Below are 25,793 nucleotides of genomic sequence, written 5' to 3' on the forward strand. Positions count from 1 at the left end.
TGCCTGGAACCCCTTACCTGATTACTTACCTGGCATTGCTCTCGAGTACTCATCTTCAACATCTTATGTTTCCAGGGAAGATTCCGCATCTGCTTGAGGAACAGATAGGGCAAGTGCGAAGGATACAAGGAAGCATGTGGAGACAAGCATAACAGCACACGTGCCGATACACCCATTACTCTGTCAAAAGCAAAAGTATCCCATATCAGCAGGGTGGAACGTACTCTAGATTTGATGGACTTGTTTTGACCCTCAAATTCTTCAGTCGGCCTTATACTCTGGAGGAAACCAGAAAACCCTCCAGCTCAGTTCAAGAATAAGCCTGTGGAAAGTTACTTCTTCAAAAGCAAAAGTATCTCATATCATCTCTTCTCATTTTTCTTCTCTTTATCCTTCATGCTGCTGCAAGATGGGGAGAAGGTGAACAATCAGTCGGAGCTCTGATTGCTTACCTTGTCTGTCACCTCTTTCAGCAGACCCCCTAGCTCGGCGACTTGGGGGACTCCTACTACATGGTTTGTATCGCGCTTGACCAAGCCTGAGACTACAAGTAAGCTGAAGTGAAATTGATACATTACCTTGTGCATCTCCACCAGTTAAAGATACCACCCCTGGATGGAGGAAGAGTACTTCCAGAGAAGATGCCACATCTACCTATGAGACAGATAAGGCAAGTCAAGACGACACCACACTCCGATACTTAGAAGTTTCGTGATTACGAGATCATTCTCCCACAATATTTCCTAATGTCATTTGTACTAAATCATTCACTTGTACTCACTAAAGGAGAGCTTGAACCTATGTACTTGTGTAAACCCTTCACAATTAATGAGAACTCTTCTATTCCGTGGACGTAGCCAATCTGGGTGAACCACGTACATCTTGTGTTTGCTTTCCTATCTCTATCCATTTATATACTTATCCACACTAATGACCGGAGCAATCTAGCGAAGATCACAAAAAGCGACCGTTTTCGCTACCTAGGATCTATCTTGCAAGAGAACGGAGAATTAGATGGAGATCTCAACCATAGAATACGAGCTGGATGGATGAAGTGTAAGAGTGCATCCGGCGTGTTGTGTGACCGTCGTAGGCCACTGAAGCTCAAGGGAAAATTTTATAGGACGGCAATAAGGCCAGCGATGTTGTATGGCACAGAATGTTGGGCGGTGAAGCATCAACACGTACACAAAATGGGTGTAGCGGAGATGAGGATGCTTCGTGGGATGTGTGGGCACACGAGAAATGATAAGATTGGGAATGAGGATATCCGAGGTAAAGTAGGAGTAGCCGAAATTGTAGGAAAGATGAGAGAAAATCGGCTCCGATGATTTGGACATGTGCAAAGAAGGCCGACTGACGCTCCGGTTCGAAGATGTGACTACGGGACAGAGGTTCAGGGCCAAAGGGGTAGAGGAAGACCTAGGAAAACTTTGGAAGAGACTCTAAGAAAAGACTTAGAGTACTTGGATCTAACGGAGGACATGACACAAAACCGAGCGCAATGGCGTTCTAGGATTCATATAGCCGACCCCACTTAGTGGGAAAAGGCTTTGTTGTTGTTGTTGTTGTAGTAGTAGTAACACAAGTAGAGTCAACAAAGTTAGTGCTTGAAATCCCAGGATCAGTCCAAATTTTTTATATATATATTTTTTTCAATTATCAACTCTGCAATTCATAATCTGGGCACCATAGAATGCCCTTCCCTGATTAAAATTAAAAAAAAAAGAAAAAAAAGAAAAGAATGCCCTTCTAATTTTTTGATTCCTTGGGTTGCCAGTTAGGTCATCTCTAACTAAAAGGTAAATATAGTCCTTTTTCAGAATTATAGTCCTGCAAAAAATTATTTTTAATGAACGGTGTCAAGTCATACTCATATATTATCTACAACCGAATAGGCTAAACATAGCATCTTCAATAATTTATTAGTTTCAAGTTTATACTTTAAATTTATTAGTTAATTTAGTTAAACTACCGTTAGTGTTTTCAAATCTAATTGTTGAGTTTGAATCAATTATTACAATTGAGGAGTTGTCCCCAAAGAAAGGGCTAAGAGGGGATTACATTTGGCTAACCTGGTGCCCTTTTGACCAATTATAGTCTGGTGGGCTCCATAAAATCACGTTATTTTTAGCTTTTGGATCTTTAACCCTCTTCATTGGAGATGACCTTAGCTACTCTAATTTTGATGTGGAGGGCATAACTAGATTTGGATAATTATATGTTAAATGGGCCTTTAGATTTGTTTCTGTTTAGGTTTGTTTGGGCTTTTGGGCTAAGCCCTCAACTAACAAAATTATTATTTTTTTAACAAATAATATTATTTATACTAAATAAGAAGGATGTGTATTTAACTTCACAATAAACCGCTAGTAATATAACTCAAATTTATCTTTTAATGAGAATCAAATCTAAAACTTCTACCTTAACCCTAAGTCACCTCAATTAACGGAAACTACTAAAAAAGAAAGAAAAATGTGGATAAAAATTGACCAAGGAAATTACTTTTGACTCAGGTCGTCCTCTGCTTCCTAAAATATCAGGGTGTCGGTGCTGAAGTCTATACGACGTCGTTTAGCCTATATATGTTGCGAGTTCTTTGGACAAAAAAAAAAACTGCAAAACTGCTTTTACCAAATATGGAAAATCCAATTTTCTGATGGGAGATAAATAGAAAATCGTTGAATTCGGTCTGATTTGGGAAGTGCGCGAAGACGACTCTGGTTTGTGCAAACAACAATGGCGAACTTCACCATTTCCCTCTGCAATTTCCCCTTCATTTTCCTCCTCTCCTCCTCCTACTTCCTAACCCTAACCCTAGCTGCGGAACCCATTTCTTCTTCCGAGCCCAAACCCCTAAACAACAGCAGCGGCAACCCCAACCCCAACTTCGATTCCGAAATTTTCCTCCTTGGCGACGCCGCGCTAGCAGGCGGTGGATCTTATGTCAACATTACGCGGCCGTCGGTCTCAAGCTCCGGTCTTCTCCTCCGCAGAAAACCCTTTAAATTTATCTACGGGAATCTCAGCAGCCCGGCGTCGTTTTCCACCGAGTTCGCATTCTCGATGACGCCTGGCGGCGGTGACGGCCTCTTGCTCGTCTTTGCTCCTGGAGATTTGGGGTCCAGATTGTCTGGTAAGGGCCCGTTTGGAATTAACGGTGAGGATCGGTTTCTGGGTATTGAATTTGATACTGAAATGAATGGAGATATGAATGATTTGAATGCTAATCACATAGGGGTAGATGTTGGTAGCTTTGTATCTCTAGCTGTTGGTAATGTTTCTGAATTGAATTTGGTGCTAAATAGTGGAGAAAAGTTGAAATGTTGGATTGATTATGATGCTAGTTCGAAACGATTGGAGATTAGGCTAGGCAAGGTGGATGAATCGAGGCCTTATAATCCGATTACAGCGTATGGGATAGATTTGTCGGGAATGTGGAGAGATGAGGATGTGTACGTAGGTATTAGCTCGTCAAATTCGAATGGCAATTCGTCGCAGATTAGCAGTGTGTATTCATGGAATTTTAGGCTTAGAAATGTTCCCAAGTCCATGCATTCTCTGCCGGTGAATCCGAGGGTGTATTTGGATGGTCACGGTAAGAGTTTGAGCATGGATAAACGAGGGGTTTGCCCTTTGACAGTTCTTGCTGGGATGATCTTCGTGACTGGGTGTGGAGCACTGGTGGCATTTGTGGTGCTGTTTTTGTCGGCTATTATCATCAGTAGGCACACGGAGTTCCCTGCTGAGTTGCCTGCAAAGCCTGTGGATTTTAGGTATGAGAAGATCGATGTAGTTGTAGAGAAAGATGCCAATGGTGTTAAGAAGTAGAGCGTAAGGTCTGTAAGGTCTTTAAGGGCGTGGCTTTATTTTTTTTTTCTGTGAATGTATGTTGCAAATCTTGTTTGTGATCTCTAACCCGAAAATGTGATGAATTCTGTTGTTCTGGTGTACCTTGCTGTGTTTCCTGCAAGGGCTGTGGATCTCAAGTATGAGAAGATCAATGTAGTCGTAGAGAAAGATGCTGATGGTGTTAAGAAGTAGAGCATAAAGCATTAAAAGGTGTGACCTTTTTTTCGCTGTGAATCTATGTCGGAAATGTTGATTGGAATTTCTAGCCTGAACAAACGTGATGAATGCTGTTGTTCTGGTGTGAATTCTGATAGCAAATTGTAATGCAATTAGGTCAGATGATCACATATGTTGTGTATATATGTGGCTCTGTTTTGTTCATTCACCATATGTAGCACGATTTTGTGAAATATAGCACGTACGTAAAGTTTCATATTTCCATTACCAGTTTGAAAGTATATACTGTTGACAAATTTGAATGACATGAGCTTTGCTCCACCCAAGGTTCAATATCGAAGAGATTGTCGATTATTGTCCGTCGATGTCTCTCGTTGTTGGTGAAGACATTGGAGTATTTGGATTATTGAACCTTGGGGAAGAAGTTGTTATGAGTCTCTTATATGTTAAATTGGATTGGGAAGTTGAGTTATCTCTAAACAATGTAGTTAATTAGAGATTTTGAAGGAAGACTTATGAGCTTAATGGGCATCATCAACCCAAAAGAAACATCTACGCTTCTTTTGAAATGGCTAAAAGAGTTTTTAGGCGGTCAATAAGTTTCTAGTAGTGTTTTTTTACACAATTTTTAGCAATGCCCCTTGAACACTAAACTTTGTTCAGCTCTGCTCTCCGAACTTTTAATTTGGTTTTAACCCCCTACATCTTTATGTTTGTCTTAAATCTTTCGCAACCATCCCCCGACATCCAATGTCGACAACCTCACTCAACTTTTCGCAAACAAGGGTTACACACAAGAAGAAATGGTTACTCTTTCTGGTACGTTGAATATTTTTCTTGTGAAAATTATACCATTAAGCAACAAACAAAGCTGCTTGTATATCAGACAATTTGTTTCTACAGGAGCCCACTCCATTGGCCGCTCTCAATGCACTTCTTTCAGCAACAGGTTGTACAATTTTAACGCAACAACAAATCAGGACCCCAGTTTAGATCCGTCATACGCTGCTCAGTTGAAGGCTTGTACTAGGAGAATTCAAACTCGGGTGCAAGATATTTGGCATTGGCACACTAACATTGCCGACCGGCCTAAATGTTTACATGTTGCAATCATTTTAAGGTATAGATAATTTTAAAGACACTAACCCATTGTGAGACTTAGCATATTCCCTCACTTCTTTAGTGTAGATAATATCGTTTGTTAAAGACACTAACTTATCAAGCCAAGTTTTAGTGACCAATTGACATGACAACTTATTATTTTTATAAAGGCTTTTTAGCCAAAATGATCCATCGGATTGGCATAACTACTCACTTCAGTCCTAAGATTTAGAATAAAAAGAAGTGGTCTCTAAAATTATCCATCGTCTATTATTTTGGTTCTTCAGTGAAAGATCTTTGTTAAATTGAAAAAACCACCACTTCAAGTGGTGATATTGATTTGACAAAAATACCCTCAAATTAACATAAAATTTTCACAAAATGACCATAATAATTTACGATAGAGATAATGATAACTTAATTTTAGTAACCATAAGTTCATTAAAAAACAATAACTTATCATAAAAATAGCCAGAAATTTTCCTATACAACATCCTTTTCGAACTCTAATTCTCAACCTACGTAACTATCATGGCGTCTACATTCACTGATTCGTAATATTAAGAGTTTTATGAGTCAATTGTAAAACTTGTATGACGTAATTATTTTTTAAAGAGAGTATGACGTATTTATTGAGAAGCAAATATAATTGACCGATGAACTTGCTAGAATTGGACAAGTTCCACTTGTATTTAGTTAGCTAATCATCCTGCAAATTCTAACAAGAAAGCAAATTGAATTGAACTAATCAAATTTGATTCCATTTCTACCAACATCGTAAGTTCATTAGTAACTACATCTCTTCGAGTCAGAACAAAAGCCATTTCAAGTACCCTCCCTATGAACAAAATTACATGAACTTGACCGCCTACTAGTAAACAATAGTTCACTTTTCTGGCATTTCTCACACATCGTTATCCGCAATACGGCTAAACAACGGGAGATTTGTTCATTTCTTCACCGCGGCTTGCTGCTTCATCAACATCCTTTTGCACTTCCAGTCACCAATGTGCGCAGCGGCGTGGCAATGTGATAGTTTCCACAACATGCATGGAGCGGCAGAATCGCAAACATAGCAGTAGCACTACATACAATCAGTGAATTCACTTTTGAGATGCCAAGTTAAACAATATAGAGAGGGAATCGGGGATACATTCACAAGATGCAAATATTTGAAGTTGTAAAACTCTGTTACCAGCTCACAGTAGCTCTCATGGGGTGTCGTCTCGAAAGGAAATTTCAGGCAGAGGTGTCTTGAATGTGGATAGTCTCTACAAGCAACCTACGCAGCATCAATTCAAATCCACACGAGGCATCAGACATTCACCAAATTAGCTCATAAATTTACAAAAATTGGAATATGAACAGATAAGCAGAAAAGTTGGAAACTTTCCTATAAATTTTAAATCTTTTGAGGTCAAACACCTGAAGGTTCATAGGCAAAATGTCACAATGGGGTTACAATTTCTAATTCATTTGTTCACCTGCATTTTCCCAGCAACCAAACATGACAAAGAAAGAAAATTGATTAAAAATTTCCTTATGCAAAACCCTACAAGGGTCATATGTAAAATGGGGTTATGATTTCAAATTCAATTCTTCACCTGCATTTTCCCAGCAACCAAACAGAAGAAAGAAAATTAACACAAAAAATCAAAAGGGTCACTGGTAAAAATCAAAACCTGTCCTTTCTCAGCAACAATAGTGATATCGGGAGAACCAGCGTGACCACCACCACCATTATCCAACACGGACAACTTGGATTGCACCGGCTCAAAAGGGTCGAAATCCAAGATGAAGCAGTCCTCGACGTCCTCAAAGCGTTTGACATCGACCTTGTTTTTGACACAGACAATGTGCCTGATTGGACTCCCGTCCTCGTCCTCCGCGGAAGAAGACGACGGGCCATTCTGGGGAGTCTTCTCGGTTGTCACTCCCTTTTTCTCGCGCGAAGGCGTCCTCGACGACAGATTAATCGCTTTGACATCGATTCCGATTTCGCTCATTTTCTCTCACCCAGGATTTTGAATTTTTTGAATCTCTTTTCGTCTAGTGATTCGGATAAACAGTCACGTTTAGGCTCTCGACACAATCACCACTTCGTTTAAAATGGAAAGGAGGACCGGCATCTATCGAACAGTGGTAGTGTCGTACGAGATTTCAGACGACAACTTGAACCTCAAACCATCCAAATTTTTAGTGGAAAGCACGTAAAGACAAACACTGATGCCCTATTTTATTTTATTCTTTACGTTAAGCAACACTCATACTGGGTTTCTGAGTACGATACCTCTTTTCTTTCTGCTGTCCAATGTTTTGCAACTTCTGAGAATCCATGATTTTTGATCTGCAACTTTCAGTCAAAAAGAGAGTGGTTTTAAGAAAGAAAAGCCCACAATTATTCTTGCTTTGGGAGTTGTGACCAACTTAGAGCATCGTTCTATATCTGGTTGGAAAAGTGATGGATATAGCCTATTTTGGAGCTTCGAGAAATTTTTGAGACTTTATAAAATGGGGTGTGATATCCACACATCATTTTTTACTTCTCACACATCCCTCTAATTTTTGATCGTCGGATCGGATGAATTGAAGAACATCAACGAACAGAAATTAACAAAGGGTGTGTGAGAAGTAAAATGGGATGTGTGGATAGCACATCCCTATAAAATAATCTCTCCCAATAAGGGGCTATATCTTTCGGGCTCTATATGGGGCTATAAATATTTATGGAGAAATTAGGTTTTCATCTTTATTTTTTCTACTTCATTGATTAAAACCTTGTTCTTTTTTAAATTTTGATCAAGATCCTTCGGTTTTAATAAGCACCATTAATTATTCAAAAATAAAATATTTACATGTCAAGATAATTAAGTTTTATTTTTAAATATATTCATTTAGTGTTAGAAACGTTACATTTGATAAATTATATTTATGGCTAAACTTTTTATCATATATTTCAATTTCTAGTTTGTGCCCATTTTTAATTTGCAATCATTTTTTAAATTGTACCAATTTTCTTTTAAATTTTAATTTGTACCCATATATTAATTTCTTTTTGTCCCTTATTTTTTAAACTTTTATTTGTACTCATAATTTTTTAACCCTTTATTTGTACCCATAATTTAGTTATAACGTACCCTTTTTTTTTTTACGAATGTACCACTTTGTTATATGTAAAATGTATCCCAATTTTTCTTGTAAGTACCATTTTTTATGTAAAATGTACCTATTTTTTAATGCAAAACTTATTTATTTTTTAATCTAAAATGTACCATTGTTTTTTTTAATATAAAATGTACCCATTGTTTTCTATATAAAATGTACCCACATTTTTATGTAAATGTACCAATTTTTTATATATAAAATGTAGCCAAATTTTGTTATATAAATGTACTCATTTTAAAAAAATAAAATAAAATCTCATTTTTTTTATAATCTAGAATGCACCCATAATTATTATTATTTTTTATCAAAACCCCATAAGCAATTTTGAATAATTAAATTGGTAGTGTAAATGAAAGCAAAAAAAAGGGTGGAGTCTTTATTGGTATTATTGCATATCTTTTATTATTATGTCATTTATGTAGCAGGAGATGGACTTCAATCAAAAATCTAAAATGCATAAGGTTTGAGTTTATAACAGTTAGTGTCACATCCCGGCTCGAGCTTGACTCCGTCGTAGCACAATATTGTCCACTTTGGGCCCCGACCACCCTCTCACGGTTTTGTTTCTGGGAACTCACACGAGAACTTCCCAATGGGTCACCCATCATGAGATTGCTCTTGCACGAACCCGCTTAACTTCGGAGTTCCTATGGAACCCGAAGTCAATGAGCTCCTAAAAAACTTCGTGCTAGGTAGAGATGAGAATATATATATATATATATATATGGCTTACAGGATTCTCACCTTTGGGTGATGTGGGATCTTACAATCCACCTCTCTTAGGGGCCCGACGTCCTCGTCGGCACACTTCCGACCAGGGAGTGGCTCTGATACCAAATTGTCGCATCCCGGCCCGGGCCCCTAGCACATCCTGAGCTCGACTCCGCCGTAGCACGATATAGTCTGCTTTGGGCCCCGACCACGCCCTCACGGTTTTGTTTCTAGGAACTCACACGAGAACTTCCCAGTGGATCACCCATCATGTGATTGCTCTCGTGCGAACTCGCTTAACTTCGGAGTTCGTATGAAACCCGAAGCTAGTGATCTCCTAAAAGGTCTCGTACTAGGTAGAGATGAGAATATACATATAAAGCTTACATGATCCTCATCCCTGGGCGATGTGGGATCTTATAGTTAGGGATCAGGGACCACAACTAAACTATCTCTATATTTATTTATGTTGTAATTTGATTAAGCGATGATTTTTTTTTTGTAGCTTTTCTTAAGTTGATTTTTGAACGTGATATCTTAATTTTTTTTTTTTGAACCCTTTAAGCTAAAAAGTTCAAATTGTGACAAGGTTAGATTTCATCACTTATGAATCGTTCGTTGGATTTGATTCCCTTATCTCAATCTCATCCGTGGAAAGAAACAAACCCCCACTTCGCCCTTTGAAATAATTTGATTTTCACATATAACAGAACAATTTACCTAGCACCAATTGGTAAATTAGTATCATACATTTTTGAAAAAAAAATTATTTAAAATTTTCACCCATCAATGCCTATGAACGTTAAATCAATTTGAAATATTAATTCTTATGAAATTTAAAACAATCATTAATTAGCCAAATTGCAAGAATAAGTAAGAAAAATAATTTTAAAAATAATAAAAGGAGAGTATAAGTGTATTCGCAAATGGAGGGAGAGTGATATAATTTTGCTCACATGGGTTGCTACTTTTTTGTGGGACCCACTGTTTTTTGGGGTTAGATATAACCCGGTTTTATGCTACCCAAGAAAGGAAGTTACTAGCCCTAGTGGTGGATATAGTCTCATTTTTCGGCTCATTGGGGATGAAATTTTTCTCTAAGGCTAGAAATGTGGTAGCCTCATGGAGGATAAAGCACCCATTGGGGATGCTCTTATCCATGCAATCATTAATTATACATGTCAATGAACTCGTTTGGAAAGTGTTTTTAAACATCTAAAAGAGCATTTAGAAGAAAAAAAAAAATTTGGAATTAGTCTTTAGTAAAAAAGGAAAATTAATGAAAATGACTTGAAAACTTTGAGTTTTAATGAAAATGACAAAATAAAAGATAAAGTGAATAGTATCATGATTGACTTTTTAGTGTAAAAATATGGTTTTTCATTAAAGTGAATTGTACCAAGAGCTTTTCGTTAAAATTCCCTAGTAAAAATGCAAGTTAATTTTGAAAAAGTACTTAAAATGCTTTCAACGAGAAACATATAACCGGTGCTTCTTGTAGGAAGTTCAGGAAGCACTTCAAATGCTTTTGAAACTCAAAAATATTTTTTTTTAAAAACGCTTTCAGTCATTAAAAACACTTCCTAAACAAATCATTTGTTATGATCATCAAATGATACATATTGAAATGACAAAAAACAATCATGTCTATGGAACTTGGTGTGAGTTTAATCTCCCTATCGCTTTACTAAAAAACATTGTATCATTTAGTAAAAAGAAACAAATATTTTGTTTTGTCGAATATATCATTAATTATAGGGAATATGAAGTGGAGACTTTACCCAATAAAGCAGAAAGAAAAAGAGATAAAATACATAGAGATGTCTGATAAAAAAAAAAAAATATATATATATATATAGATGATTTCCGTACTCTCTTTGTCTTATTTTATACACCTCCTTTTATTTTTGTCCTTTACTTCTACTTTAATTTATTAAAACTCAAAATTTAGAAGAAAACAAATTAAGGAGTGCATGAAGAGAAATGGTTGTGATTTTTGTAGTCGTTTCTTCATTTCATACTTTTGTTTTGCCTACCGATAATGTTAGAGCATTCCTTACTCACCGTACTTTCATATTTTATAATGGGAGTATGATTTTATCTTCTTCAAATTCTCTTCCTATTTGAACAGTCACAATTAAATCACGTTAATATTTTATTTAAATTTTTTATAAAGAAAGAAATACATAAGAGAGAGAGAAAAAGGAGGGAAGGAAGGAGAGGGAATTACGAGTAGGAGGAGGAGAGTGAATTCTACTCTTTTGTACTGGTTCAAAACATTTGGCAACTTCCACAGCTAAACAGTTGAATGAAAACGATTTCCAATCAGTTCTTACGTGAACAAATTGAAATATCATATTAAACTTGTCAACATGTCAAAAAAGATGGTTGGGTTGGTGTCCCATCAATTTAAGAAGGAGAAGGATTGTCTGCCCTCCTCTTTCCATACTCTTCCCATGCCTTCCTGTTTTGTGCGGTCACGGTTAAGCCACGTTAACATTTTATATTAATTTTTATATAAAAATAATAATACAAAAAGCAAATGTTGACGTGGCTTAACCGTAATCGCACAAAACAGGAGGGTATGAGGAGGGTATGGAGAAAGGAGGGCAGACAATCCATCTCCATTTAAGAAATGTTAGGATAAACGAAAAGAAATATAAAAATCTGAGAGAGATTCTTCCTAAAGGGACCTCAAATTATTGGACTGTATAAATAAATGTATATGGCCATGTCTTACAATGTATCGCAAATCTGTTCGTAGTCGTAATAATGAGTTGCAAATGATTTTGGAATGTGATGCACCGCAGGTGGTGCAAGCAATTGGAAGCCTCAACAGTGATCCCTCTTATCCCGGCTTACTGATTGAGGACATCAAGACCAGGCTCCGGGAATTTGCTTTTACTAGAGTCACTCGTGTCCTTAGATCCACCAATTTTATGGCGCATAAATTTGTCAAGTTGGCCCTTAGTTCCAATTTTACTAGTTGTTGGTTTGATGTGCCCCCAGAGTATATACGGGATGCCCTTATTCATGATCGTATGCTTCGTTAAGTTATGAATAAAACCGCTATCGTCTCTTTTCAATATAAATAAATAAATAATAATAATAATAATAATGAGTTACAACTTATAATGATCGTAAATTCGGTAGCGTACTTTTTGAACACGTCGTAAGTATTTAATGGACATGTAATGCTATTATAACTATCATTTTGATGCAGTCAAATTAAGATATCTATGAATTAAGTAACGTAATCATAATCTTATATGGTTGGATTCTTACCCTAAATTTTCTACTAATTTAATAAGAATTTCTCTCTGTACGGTAACTCTCAAATGATCAAATCAACCCTACCTTGGGTATTTTCTCTAAGGATCAAATAATATGATACATCTCTATTGATCTAATATTCTCATACACGGCTAGCATAAGCTCATCTCTCTCATACACGTCGTTGTCTACACCTATTGTTTGATTCTCCCTCCATAAGTTATATAGGGAACCCAATGCCCATCATGAATTCAATCACACGCAACACCCCCCTTCCCCCCCCCCCCCCCAACCCCAACAACCAAATAACCCCATTCACCCCATGTCCGGCGCTCATGGGTTATTTCAAGAGAACTTTAACGAAAAGTATCCGGTACTGTTCATTTTAACGAAAAACCATATTTTTACACTAAAAAGTCAATCATAGTACTATTCACTTTACCCTTTATTTTGTCCTTATCATTAAAACTCAAAGTTTTCAAGCCATTTTCATTAGTTTTCCTTTATTTTTTCAATGGGTATCGCCACCGTCCACGGTTATGCGCAGGTTTGATTCAAACAATAGGGTCAAGGCTTACCTCCCCCATTGTAATGTGTTAATGTGTCAATTTTAGTAATAAAGGTATGTCTCTACCATCTTAAGAAATGTAATGTGTCAGATATAGTAATAAAGTTATGTCTCCATCGTTGAAGGAGTTCACCATCATGATGTCTCAGGATAATAATATAATGTTATGTATCTATTAATCTTAACATGTCATTATGTTATTTGATGAAAACGCTATATAACGGTAAAACGCATTTTATATAATTTGCTATTATAAAATGATTTCCTACAACTAACCTACAAATGAAAATGCCCATAATTTGATTTAAAGAATTGGTTTCCGTAACATAACCATCGAGAATATATTTTAAGTTAAATAGTTTTCTTAGCATTAACCCACAATTATTAAAGTAAATACGATTATTTACACCAAAACATCAACGAAATCTAACGGCTCCAAGAGTCCATGACTTACGTGGCACTTTCTCGTGTGTGCGATCCCAAAATCGAGACAAACCAGAATGACACTCTGTGCACTGTAAATGGAGAGATTTCTCAATGTGACCGGTACACGGGATGGTACACTACATGTTACTATATAAATAGTGAGATATGTGTGCTAAAAAGTTAATAACTTAAAAAATAAAACTTCCAACCACTCCTATTAAAGCACGTGGTGTACCACTTGTGTTCCCATCACAACTAAAAATTTCTCCTGTAAATGGTCAAAACAGTCACACACTCCCACAGAGGTTTTTCAATGTGATCAGTACACGAGGTAGTACATCATGTGTCATTATAAAAATAATGGGATATGTGTGCTAAAAAGTTAATAACTTAGAAAATAAAACTCACAACTTCTATTAAAACATGTGGTATACCACTTGTGTTCCCGTCACAATTAAAAATTTATCCCCACAGAGGAGAGAGATTTTTCAATGTGACCGATACATGGATAGTACACCATGTATCACTAAACAAATGATGAGATATGTATGCTAAAAAGTTAATAATTTAAAAAATAAAATTTCTCACGATTCCTATTAAATCACGTGATGTACTTGGTTTCCGTCTAAAACTAAAAATTTCTCCGCAGAGGAAGCAGGTGGGAAACGAAATCTTAACGAATCCCCACGCGGCGAGCATTTATAAGACACCTTTGGGATGCTCAACGGATCTGACCCCGCGCGCGCGCCTCCAACAAAGCAGCGGCCCAGATCGATACGAGCGGCGAAGAATTCCGGAGGGAGATGAAGAAAGCGAAATTACACAAAAATATTTCGAATTTAATTAAATTTTCGAAAAGAATAATTCGTTGAAAAGATTAAAAATTTAATTAATTTTCTAAATTGGGTGAGTCTTTTTGCTGGCTGAAATGGAATTGAACGCTTGAATTAAGCTGAGGCAGCTATAAAAAGGGGAGAGGAAGTGAAGGGTAGGGGTACGCTGGCTGTTACTTGCATCTCGGAAGCAGAGGAGGCGGCGGAGGCAGGGGAAGGGGAAGGGGAAGAGCAGATAACCACAACCGAGTGGCTCCTGGCGGGGCAAGGACATCATCGAGAGTCGACTATGGATGCTACCAGTGAAGCTTATTCTGGTTCTAAGAAGGTTTTTGATGAAGAAAGTACCGAAATCCCAGAAACCGCTCATCAGATTAGCACAGGTTCTTTCATTTTCTTTTTTCTTAATTTTAATTGTTCATATATATTTTAATTTATGTTATTTTATCTGGGTTTGTTTTTTTCTGTAATTTTGATTGTTCTGTTACCACAATTCGTTCATTGGATGAACGAAATGATTGCTTTTTCAATCGTTTTCCAAAACCCAAGAATGTTTTTGAATTCAGAATTGGTTTCATGCAATGTTTCCTCAGGAACTCAGGAAATGAATCGTTTTTTCTTCTAATTTTGTTCATGTGATTCCTAAAAAGTTTCAATTTTTGGTTCCAGATTGCAATTCATGAAGTTATAGTTTTCGGAATGTGTAATGAATGAATTCGGAATGATTTCGAATAGCATTGTGAATTGTGTTATTGGTATTGAAATTGAGGTTGAAATTGCTCTCATTGAGCTCATATAACATCTTTGGTTTCCACAGATTCATGGTTTCAAGTGGGATTCGTCCTCACCACCGGTATCAACAGTGCGTATGTGCTGGGATACTCCGGAAATGTCATGATTCCTCTTGGTTGGACCGGCGGTGTGATCGGTTTAATTCTAGCCACTGCAATATCACTCTATGCAAATGCTCTCATTGCCAAGCTCCATGAGTATGGAGGGGTTAGGCACATCAGATACAGAGATCTTGCTGGATTTATATACGGTACGTGTGAAAAGGATGCCAATATCGAAGAATTGATCACCTTTCGTTTATTGATTTTACCTTTCTGATGTCTTCTTTCATGGCTGTGTTGATCCCTGATGGGGCTATTTGGTTGCAGGCAAGAAAGCTTACTCTCTGACATGGGGATTGCAATATGTCAATCTTTTCATGATTAACACTGGATATATCATTTTGGCCGGTCAGGCACTCAAGGTGAGAGCACTTTGCAATTTAACTCCAATCGGATCATCTATGTGCATATATGAACAGATTAATGTCTAATTTTCCTAAAACTTGTAGTCTTTCATTATGCGTGCAGGCTGCATATGTTCTGTTTAGGGATGACCACACCATGAAACTACCACATTTCATTGCCATTTCCGGCTTTGTGTGCGCCATATTCGCAATAGGGATACCGCACTTGTCAGCTCTGAGGATTTGGCTGGGGTTTTCAACAGTCTTCAGCTTGATGTATATTGTTATAGCATTCGTCCTGTCACTTAAAGACGGTAAGGATCATCTCACATTCTTTTTTGGAATTTTTAAGAACTTTGAACTGTTGGATTTGCGTTAACAGCTATGTTGTTCTAGGACTTCAAGCACCGGCCAGGAGTTATGACATCCCAGGGACACCAATAAGCAGAATATTTACTACAATCGGAGCGGCTGCTAGCCTTGTTTTTGCATTCAACACGGGAATGCTACCAGAGATACAGGTAACAAATGCTTCAATCGTTCAAGTTTTCGCAAGAATGCTGACATGAAAACCACAATTGTCCCTCAATGTAAGGCTTTCCACACTCACGTTTGTAGGCTGTGATTTTGTGACAGGCTACAGTGAGGAAGCCAGTGGTTGACAACATGATGAAAGCTCTGTACTTTCAGTTCACCGCTGGTGTTCTGCCGTTGTATGCCGTCTGTTTTATAGGGTATTGGGCATATGGAAATAACACATCATCTTATCTGCTCAACAACGTCAACGGACCAGTCTGGGTGAAGGCGATGGCCAATGTTGCTGCCTTCCTGCAAACAGTCATTGCCCTGCATGTAAATCCTCTTCCTTTGTACCCCTCTCTTTCACACTCTCAAACTGCACTAACCCAACAAGCTTTTATGCTTCTGCATTTGCAGATATTTGCAAGTCCAATGTATGAATATCTGGATACAAAGTTCGGCATCAAAGGAAGTCCACTGAAAATTCAGAACTTGACATTCAGAATCACCGTTCGAGGCGGCTACCTAGCGATTAACACGCTGGTTTCGGCTCTGCTGCCATTCCTCGGAGATTTCATGAGCCTCACAGGAGCCATCAGCACATTCCCCCTCACATTTATCCTTGCAAATCACATGTATTTGGTGGCAAAGAAGGAGAAGCTGACTTCTGCACAGAAGTGCTGGCATTGGCTGAATGTTGGCTTCTTTGCCCTTTTGGCCGTCGCAGCTTTGGTTTCGTCCTTGAGGCTCATAGCCGTAGATTCCAAAACTTACCATGTATTTGCTGATCTATGATTAATTTTCTTCCCCATTTTTTTTTACATTTTTTTTGCCATTCGATCCTTCAATTGTATTAAATTTGCTCTTGGCATTTAGATGCCTTTTGTTCTTCAAGGCCTAAGCATACTTAATTTGTTGGCTGATTTACACTAATAGTCTACGTAGTTTACTTAAATTTTCACTTTTGTCCGTCCTGGGTTTCCAAACGAGATGTGCAAAAAAGTGAATGGAAATCAACTAGCTGATAGATGTGACTAAAACAAAAACAAAACGAAATTTATATGAACAAAAATGTAACAAAAAATATTATGGGGACGGAAGTGAAAGATTGAGTAAACAATAGGAAATTTTAGTGCAATTTGGCATTAATAAATATATGTTTCCAGTATCATACGCACAACGGCAGAGAGCGATCCTGAGTGACCTTAAAATGCGCACAACGGATATGTTGGCAAACAATTACTATCTAAAATCAAATAGATTCTGAACAACAAGGAACATGAACTATTTCAAAATACAATGTTGAAACAATATCCATCAACCTAATACTTCAACCCTCCAAGAAACGAGAGTCGATTTTGCAGATTCCCGATATCAATTCGATGAATCTTCGGATCAATTAACCTGAAACCGTCCAAAATCAGCAAAAAAAAGTTTCAGAATGGATGAAACCATGAACATTAGCAGTTTCTATATCAAGCACATAAAAGAATCGAGTCAAGCTCAGGTCTCAACGTTAAATTACTTCGCTACTAAACTTTTTTTTTTAATTGAAAAAATAGACATTATTTATACATATCATGAAGAACTCGGCAAACTAGATATAGATTAATTACAATAAAGCATCAACAATCGCAAAGCAATAAGTAGACATCAAGCACTCGTCCGAGCTCATCGAGAACCGCAAGATAACAAAGATCAATAAAACAATTAAACCTCGTGTGAGAACAAAAAACTCATCATATATTGGGACGGGGAGTACGATGCCTATGGGTCTAATCGTATCATCTAATCACCGCCACGATCCCAAAACACCAAGTGAAGTAGATCGGGCAAATCAAACAGCTCCACCCTTCACTCATAGATGCAAAGGAGATGTAGCACACCAAAACAAAAATTAAATGAAGCAACTCTCCTATAGAGAGCAGTCAAACCAGAGTGAAAGCTCAAGAGTAAGTTTGTTTGGACAAAGTGATACAAGGAAAAACAGAAGAAGAAAACAAAAGAACAAGGTAGGAACTCCGTAATTATCTTACAATATTTCACAAACAAACTCAAACAAGAAAAAAAAGATATTATCCCTTAGGCATAGATCTATATCTTACCTCATTTGGCATCATCCAGATATCAATTTTAGAACGATGCAGACAGTATTGAGTAGTACGAGAGGAACTCTCAAGTACTGTGTTGCGTAAATGAGACCTATAATCTGTCCCTTCACTGATTTTGTCCTGCCCACTGAGAATTCTGAGAGGCTCCATCCCCTAGGCACAAGGAAACGGTCTTCATTTAATATTGCTAATGCATTCGCAAGAAGCAGAAAGCCTTCAAGTAGCGTCCCCAAACCCATTTATCTGAAAAGTGAAGAATTCATGTCATGTGAGCTAATATGTAAGTGATAGAATGGAAAACAGTTCAGCAACTCCACTGCGCCCGAATTCAAAAGAATGTTCTCTGAAAAATTAATTCCGCATTTATAATGAAGTTGCCATAATCTCAAAGACGCATTCATTTGCACTTTTGGGTAACTGGTTTCAGCACAAACAGGCAGGACAGTATCCTGGGGTGATTTGTTTCAATGCAACCCCCAAGACATTAGTTCTAGATCGTGTAGGCGAATCACGCATCAGCAGAGCACTAAATATGTGGTTTCTGAGTGTCCTAAACTATACATGAAATTCTTGAAATGATTGGGACTTAGATCAATCGGTTATCGGTTATTTTGCACTGACACTAACCAGATCTTAGATCAATCAGTTATCGGTTACACTACTGATATTCGTTCCTAAGGTGAAAACTAGTTTAAGGTCCAATAACCAGCCTAATCACCCACAAAACAAATCCCATTTGCAGAAAATGAAAAGTTGTGGCATTCTAACGCAGCAACACCAGCAACTAAAGAGAATTATACACAATTTCTCAAAGTAAAACAACCCCAAAATACCAAACACGTCCCTTCCAGAAATGGATATGCAAAACCAAAGAATCCTTAACCCCCATCAAAAAAAAGAAAAAGAAAAAAAAGCAACCTGGCAAATCGAATCCTCTCATAAATAGTGAGGTAAAACCTCAAAACACATGTAAATATAGGCATAAAAGGTGAAAATAAAGAATACCCATGTGCGATTTAAGCTGTAAACTTATAAACTTAAACCCAGGAACAGGAAGCTTCAATGGAATCAGTAGTTCCAAGAATAACCCCAGCTTTGGAAAACACGAAAGGATGAAATTGATCAAAAAACCCAAGTGCTAATTTCAATGATTAACGAAGAAGATTGAAAACCCTTGTTACTAACCTCAATGCGGGTACCTGATCTCAGAGAGAGGGTATTGGAGGTGGAGAAAGGCTTAAAGCGAAAGGCTTCCAACAACCAAGCCTCCAGGAACAAAGTGGAAAGTGCCCTTCATTTTTCTCTTTTTCTTTAATTTTTTTATTTTATTTTATTATTTTGTTGCAAGTTTAATTTAATCTCGGGCTAGTTGAGCCTTCTTGCTGGATCACCATGTTTGGGCCCAGATCATAGTGGGCCCCGTAGTAATTTGTCATTTCGTTTGTTTTCCGTGTGTAAAGTTTTAGGGATGTAAGACAGTTCGCTAATTGAATTGTGTTCATCCTACACATCCAAGTTTGAATATCTCAAAATTTACGGTAACTAAGAATATTGTCTTCTAATAAAAGATTATGGTGCCGATTTTGAACTCTCATTTCCAATGTTGCAATTCTCGCACTTATTTTTGTGATTTGGTGATTTAATGAATAAAATGAAAATCAAAGAAGAGGAAACTAGTAAAACTGCAAACGGAAAATACGAGAGTGTAAAAATCGCCTATTCTAGGTTTATAATCAGAACTGCTCAAGGTGTAACGTACAATAATTGGACAAAGGGTGTAACATACAATTCTTCCTTAATACTAAAAACTAGAGGTCTCGGGTTTGAAACCTACTATTGGTGTGGAAGCCAAACTTATGGCCAGAAGGAGACTGAAATGCCTCTATGAGTCTTCAAGGCTCCTAAAAGGGGTGGATAATCGTGGCTTGCCACCAGTTGTCCCCTTTAAAAAAAATTAATTAAAAAAAAATCAATTGTCTTCAAACATGATACACTTTGTATGTACATTAACTAAAGAAAAATGTATTTTGAATGAATATTTACAGCTAAAAGCCACTCTCAAAACCCTAATCGTTTTAACATATTTCTCCTTGCTAGTGATGAAGCTGGCTCTTTGGGCTTTTCACAAATGCAACCTGGATATGGATTTGCATAAAAGTTCTCCTCCAGTCTAGGCAAACTTCTTGGCACTCTGGGGTACGGTGCTCCGATCCGATTTTCGTGTAACCTCTTAACCCTTAACGAGAATGTTTTCCAAGATATCGCCCCCTCGTCCAACTTGTCAATCAATCTCACAATTCTTTGTTTGCAAGGCAAAGTAACATCCAATGTGTGAGATACAAAACTCCCAATACAACATGTTACATACCCCTCCTTCTCTTTCTCTATCATCGCATCACCATATGATGAGAGAGAAGTTGGAGGGGGTATGTAACATGTGACAGGTAAGTTTTTCGCGTTAGATAGAGCTCGAGTTAATTTAGAATATTCGGCAAAGAATCATGCTTACTTGTCAGGGTTGATTGTTTTTCTAAACCCGTTAAATATTCGATGGCCTTTGACTGCTTAAGCCATGTTTCCCTCATATGAGTAGATGAAAACATCACTCTCAACTGCTATAATATAGTCCAAAGCAACAAGCTGATTGAGCTTGTCCTTGTAAGGTTGTAACTCATCTTCATATGCTAAATTTGAGTGGAAAAATAGATTCGGATACTTAGCTTGCAATGATGTTAGCCCGTCTTGCCCATACATCTCACCGGAAACTATGTAAATTTTCGTATCCGAAGGAAACCCTATTGCCTCAAGGAAAAGAGTAACCTCTCTTGGGGTCATAGGGCATCGCCCTAATAGTCTCTGCTCCATGCCATTGATCTTTTTGTTTTTCCAATGCGGTGTCTACCCTCTTTTCCCTTTGATTTCTTTATCTTCGTGTATGGTGAGATTGTGACTGCAGCCTTTGAAAGAAAACATGTCCTTTTCATATCTGAGCAATTATAACATTCTGATTAGAAACCTTACTTGGACAGCAAGAATATGTTAAACATCAAATTTTTTAAAATTCATTAGACAAACCTTAGATGTAGAGCAATGTATTTGCTACCATTGTTCTTTAATCTGTCAACCAAATTCATCCCAAGCTCTTCGATTTCAGTTGCGAATTTCAGTGCCTTATAAAGGGCGCGGCAGCGGAGCCTCTGGATCGAGCTACCAACATTATTAGCAAGTCTAGAATTTGTGAGGGTAAATTTGACAACCTTGTGCTTCTTCAACAATGTTACCATCTGTAGTCTATAGTAACTGGACTGGTCCCAAATTGTTACACATTGTTAGATTCAAATCCCATTGAATTTGTCGAAAAGGGTACTAACAATGTTGATCGTACCTTTGACCAAGACACCGGATTCTTAAGGCAAGGCTTCACGTCTGCAAACTCCAGTGGGAGAGACTTTACAATCATGATATCGTCTCTCAAAACTTCCATGAAGTTCTTCCAATCGAAAATGTCTTTAAAGTCACTGAGAAAAAAAAGGGTCAAATTTAAAAGAGAAAGAGGGATGTTACAAAATGAAATACTCAATAAGTTAATACGGCGCTAACCTTGAGTTGGTCCAAAAGGATCTGTGATCCAAAGAAGGGAGGACAAGAGTGGCATTCATAAGTTTTGCTATTGCTACCATATCAGTTATCTACAATTTCAATTGTTCATAAGAAGCCCTAACAAAAATAACTATACACTCAATTGGCAAATCCAAAAACATAGAAGCTTAGCTCAATTAGTTGCATACCCCGAGCTTCATTTGGTTCAATCCGCCATTGGAACGAACTAAGAGATAGCCGTTTGTGGTTGTTTCGTTCACTACAAGAAACCAAACTTGTAACTTGATCAAAATTATACATTCATGGTAATGCTTAGCAACTTGTTGGAGAAGAAAACTTTCTGGACGTACGAAGTTCCTTCTTCGCTCGATTTATGCATTAGTAGTAATTATAACTCTCTGGTGGCGTCCAAATATCAAGAGTCTGACTAGCAGAAATCAAATACAAGATGGGATCACAATTTCAGGTGCGAGAGAATAAATCCTGCAATTTTATTATATAATGCAGTAAAAATAACAATCTGACCTGAATTTTTCGAGCAGCAAAGGCCGAATCAAACCTATTTTCTCTATCACCCTTAACTCTGGAAACATGTTTAGCAAGGCAAACTTGGCCAGCATTGACAGAAAGGCCAAACCCATCAAAACCATTGAAGTCCATCTGCACCACCACCAACTTGAGAATTCAGACAACTTTCGCACCCTGCGGTGAATAAACACGGCGTGAGCGTTAGCGTCGTAGGGCTTGACAGAATGGTTCGGTTGCTCCTCCGTCGAAATGTCGCCGCCTCGACTTGGCGCACGAGTTGCGATCATTAGTGGATTTTGACATAGGAAGAGAGAAACAGAGGAAAAACATTAGGGAGGCAGAGTAATGTAAAGAAGGAGAAGGAAATAGGAGGTGGGATTGGATTGAGGGGAGGAAATACCGGCCATGTTTGATTAATTGCTTTTTTTTTTTTAAATTTTTAATTCCGTTGGTATATAAGTGGGAGCGAATTATAAGGCAGAGGAAGCTCTGTGTTTGTGATATATATTTTTAATTTTTAATTCGTGTTGGTAATGTAAAACTAAATAATATCTTCTCAATATATAAAGGGAGCACTCTAAAATTAAAAAAAAAAAAAAAAAAAGATACCACAAATGGTCCCTCAAGAATTCCAAAAATTACAATTAATTTAGAAAGCGTGAGTAATTCAACACATTAAATTTATAACTTTAGAAAATAAATATCAAAATGGTTTATGGACTTCAATTTTCTTTTTGAATATTTTTTTTATAAAAAATATATAAATAAATATACTTAATTTCCTAAATCATTTGTTTAACATAAAATAACTTTTTTAATTTTACATATAAATGTCAATTGTCACGTGCGTAAGCATGTGGCAAGAGACTAGGATATAAATAAAAAAAAAAGCTTGCGATGCACCACACATTTTGTACAAGCAAACCAAAACATTAAGAGATTAAAGGCATAATCTTATATTTTGTTTTTAAAAAATGATAAATGTAGCTAAATTAAAATTGAATCCAAGAAGAATATCCAACAACCCCTAATAGCATCTCTAATGGAGATATCAAAATATAAATGTCCAATATTAATTTGAAAGCTTATGTGACAATGCTAAATTTCTATTTTTTTCCGACCCTTTTTTTTTGCGTGATTGGAATTAGGAAAGGAAGTTGTGACACTTTTGAATATGAGGAGGAGGCTACTCCGGTTGTAGGTTTTGCAATGGATAATGAAAATGCAGCAGTAGCCACCAATGATTTCTTTTGTACAGGAATACTAGACTTAACAGTCAACATAAACCTAAGAAGATCCTTGATTGTGATCAACTATGGTTCACTCACATACAACTCTCTTTTTAATTTTGTATATATGCAATGATACTGAGAGGTACATAATAAACCAATCATAATTAGATTTTGAATCTGCCACACGTAATAACCTTTCAAATATATATAAAGATGAATACTACTAGACTGTAGTATTAGTAAAAGCTAAAGAGCAAAAGTTAAAGAAATATCTCTTCCAAAAAAAATGAACATAAATTAAGGCAAATCTCAAGCAACAAGTTAGAGGGCTTTTAGATTTGGGCCTTCTGATAATTTATACTAGGCCCGCATACAACTTCAAACCCATTTATATAAATACGATAATCTTCTCCCCCAACCAAATTAGGGTTTAGTGCTTCTTCTTCGCAGGCTTCTGTGGTTGTTCGCTGTACGCACACAAACCCCCAATCGCAAAAATGGTAAAGGGACGCCAAGGAGAGCGAATTAGGTAAGCTGATCAATTTCTTCCCAAACCCAAAACCCTAATTTTTGAAAATGTTAATGCGATTACATGTTTTCAGATTTCTAATCTTTTGCTCACTGTAATTTCTCATACATCAGACTCTACGTCAGGGCCACCGTTCTCGGATACAAGAGGTAATTAATCTTCTACTGATAAAATATATGAAATGGGGATTTTTTTTTTTCGTTCATTTTTTTGGTGTTTTGAGCTAAATGGAGGCTAGGGTTTTGAGTTTCTGATTGTTATTGGGTTAGGTCTAAGTCGAACCAGTACCCGAACACCTCTCTGATTCAGATCGAGGGAGTGAACACCAAAGAGGAGGTGGCGTGGTATGCCGGGAAGCGGTTGGCCTACATTTACAAGGCCAAGGTGAAGACCAATGGCAGCCACTACCGCTGCATTTGGGGCAAGGTTTCCAGACCTCATGGTAACAGTGGCGTCGTTCGTGCTAAGTTCACTTCCAACTTGCCCCCCAAGTCCATGGTATTGTGTTTTATTGTGTGCTAAACGTATGCTATTTTGCTTTTTGTTGTAATCGGTTTTTTATTGAGCTCGTTGGTGTTTCTTTGCAGGGTGCTCGTGTGAGGGTGTTCATGTACCCCAGCAATATCTAATCCTTTTAAGGTACATGTTTTTGAGCTCTCTTTACTTAATTGTCTGGCTTCACTGTTATTCATATGGAGTATGTGTTTGTTGCTCATGACATGTATTTTTATCTTTAAAAGTTTCAGTTTGTTGTGATCTTTTGTTGTGGATTTTTCTTGTACAATGTGATTCGATTGCAACTTCTGCATGTGCCTTTTACTTTTGTTAGACAATCAGGCGTGTTTAATGAGCTTGCGTGGTGTACTGTAGTGAGTGCATTGTTAATATAGATTTACAGTTTTGTTCAATGGCTGTTTTAATTGTTATTTATGTATTTCCGGCCATGGTACCTTCATTTTTACATGGCCCAGGAAGTACGCCCTTTGTATGTTATTTCAGTTGATTCTGATTTGATTGGTTGCATTGCAATGTTGATTCTAAACTTACAGTTATCTTTTGGGTTTCTTCCGTTGGGCCTTTTCACGTCATGTTTTTTTATGATCCTGTATTTCTTGTCTCTATGGGATAAAATTCTCATATGAGCTTATATAGGGATTGCACAATTTCTTGTCCACGATGAAAGTTTTGCCTTGTAATCAGAATTATGCAGGGTACTGCATAATGCTCAATGTTTGTAATTTTAGAGGCTGTCTGAGAAGCTTAGTTGGCAGTAATACGTACATCGCCTTTTTGTGTCTAGCTCCATTTTGAAGTTCATAATGCTCAATGATTTAACGTCTCATGGTCATGATGCATTTCACATCGATCTTCATATGACTATTTATGCTCAGCTATTTTTTATTTATTTTGCAGTTCTTATTACTTCTATAGTATATTCTTCTTTCCCTGGTTCTAATCTCTTGCCCATTTCTTCCTTGCAGTTGCTCTGGACTTCTAGATGATAGAGATCCGACCTTTCACGTTTTTATGAGCGAAGTTAGATGTATTTGTTTTAAGCCGAGTCAGTTTTGTTTGTTCGGATGGTAGAACATTGTTTAATACTGCTTTACTAATTACTTTTGAATGAAGTCCTGTTGGCTATTTTTCTCAAATTACATCTGTTAAGAATATTTATCGGTATATTAAAGTTAAAGGTAACAAATGATTCTTTGTCTATAGACTGGTTGTGAGCTAGTCTTCGTTTTTGGTCGCTCTTGTTGAAATTTTGATATGCTTTTTCTGGTTGTTTTGTTTGTTTCAGTACCGGTGGGAGTCGTCAGATCCCATCTGTTCTATTTGTGCGTATTTACTCAAACGAATGAAAAAATGGAACTTTAATGAAAAGCTTCGGGTACTGTTTATTTTAACAAAAAATTATATTTTTACACTAA

At 37.2% G+C, this 25,793-nt stretch overlaps 6 protein-coding genes across 7 annotated transcripts; 3 read left to right on the forward strand and 3 right to left on the reverse strand.

The window, feature by feature from the left end:
- Nucleotides 1-2,739: 2,739 nt before the first annotated feature.
- LOC103431146 (lectin-like protein LEC) lies at nucleotides 2,740-3,831 on the forward strand. Its single transcript, XM_008369290.2, has one exon. It carries the CDS (start codon nucleotides 2,740-2,742, stop codon nucleotides 3,829-3,831), a length of 1,092 nt encoding a protein of 363 aa, XP_008367512.1.
- Nucleotides 3,832-5,864: 2,033 nt separating this feature from the next.
- LOC103431127 (RPM1 interacting protein 13-like) lies at nucleotides 5,865-7,363 on the reverse strand. Its single transcript, XM_008369274.4, has 3 exons — nucleotides 6,813-7,363; nucleotides 6,326-6,412; nucleotides 5,865-6,214 (listed from the first exon to the last, which is right to left on the reverse strand). Exons 1-3 carry the CDS (start codon nucleotides 7,134-7,136, stop codon nucleotides 6,080-6,082), a joined length of 546 nt encoding a protein of 181 aa, XP_008367496.1. The 5' UTR covers nucleotides 7,137-7,363; the 3' UTR covers nucleotides 5,865-6,079.
- Nucleotides 7,364-13,871: 6,508 nt separating this feature from the next.
- LOC103455084 (proline transporter 1) lies at nucleotides 13,872-16,817 on the forward strand. The gene is made up of 7 exons (XM_008394677.4): nucleotides 13,872-14,489; nucleotides 14,924-15,148; nucleotides 15,267-15,361; nucleotides 15,468-15,657; nucleotides 15,740-15,864; nucleotides 15,980-16,195; nucleotides 16,280-16,817. The coding sequence occupies exons 1-7, from the start codon at nucleotides 14,396-14,398 to the stop codon at nucleotides 16,655-16,657; spliced, it is 1,323 nt and encodes a 440-aa protein (XP_008392899.1). The 5' UTR covers nucleotides 13,872-14,395; the 3' UTR covers nucleotides 16,658-16,817.
- A 158-nt stretch (nucleotides 16,818-16,975) lies between these two features.
- On the reverse strand, nucleotides 16,976-19,299 carry LOC103455083 (uncharacterized). 2 transcript variants are annotated; one of them, XM_008394675.4, is made up of 3 exons: nucleotides 19,159-19,299; nucleotides 17,968-18,216; nucleotides 16,976-17,266 (listed from the first exon to the last, which is right to left on the reverse strand). In XM_008394675.4, exon 2 carries the CDS (start codon nucleotides 18,210-18,212, stop codon nucleotides 17,979-17,981), a length of 234 nt encoding a protein of 77 aa, XP_008392897.1. In that variant the 5' UTR covers nucleotides 18,213-18,216; nucleotides 19,159-19,299; the 3' UTR covers nucleotides 16,976-17,266; nucleotides 17,968-17,978. The 2 variants fall into 2 exon arrangements, with proteins under 2 accessions (XP_008392897.1, XP_028961753.1); XM_029105920.2 differs by having other exon boundaries at nucleotides 19,173-19,281.
- Nucleotides 19,300-20,655: 1,356 nt separating this feature from the next.
- On the reverse strand, nucleotides 20,656-21,908 carry LOC103455168 (O-fucosyltransferase 28-like). The gene is made up of 5 exons (XM_070824881.1): nucleotides 21,762-21,908; nucleotides 21,574-21,662; nucleotides 21,359-21,491; nucleotides 21,049-21,278; nucleotides 20,656-20,959 (listed from the first exon to the last, which is right to left on the reverse strand). The coding sequence occupies exons 1-5, from the start codon at nucleotides 21,771-21,773 to the stop codon at nucleotides 20,872-20,874; spliced, it is 552 nt and encodes a 183-aa protein (XP_070680982.1). The 5' UTR covers nucleotides 21,774-21,908; the 3' UTR covers nucleotides 20,656-20,871.
- A 1,816-nt stretch (nucleotides 21,909-23,724) lies between these two features.
- LOC103455085 (large ribosomal subunit protein eL33w) lies at nucleotides 23,725-25,567 on the forward strand. Its single transcript, XM_008394678.4, has 5 exons — nucleotides 23,725-23,862; nucleotides 23,976-24,011; nucleotides 24,132-24,360; nucleotides 24,450-24,501; nucleotides 25,344-25,567. Exons 1-4 carry the CDS (start codon nucleotides 23,831-23,833, stop codon nucleotides 24,489-24,491), a joined length of 339 nt encoding a protein of 112 aa, XP_008392900.1. The 5' UTR covers nucleotides 23,725-23,830; the 3' UTR covers nucleotides 24,492-24,501; nucleotides 25,344-25,567.
- The last annotated feature ends 226 nt before the right edge of the window (nucleotides 25,568-25,793 follow it).

This window comes from Malus domestica, chromosome 07, assembly GCF_042453785.1.
Source record: "Malus domestica chromosome 07, GDT2T_hap1".
NCBI lineage: Eukaryota > Viridiplantae > Streptophyta > Magnoliopsida > Rosales > Rosaceae > Malus > Malus domestica.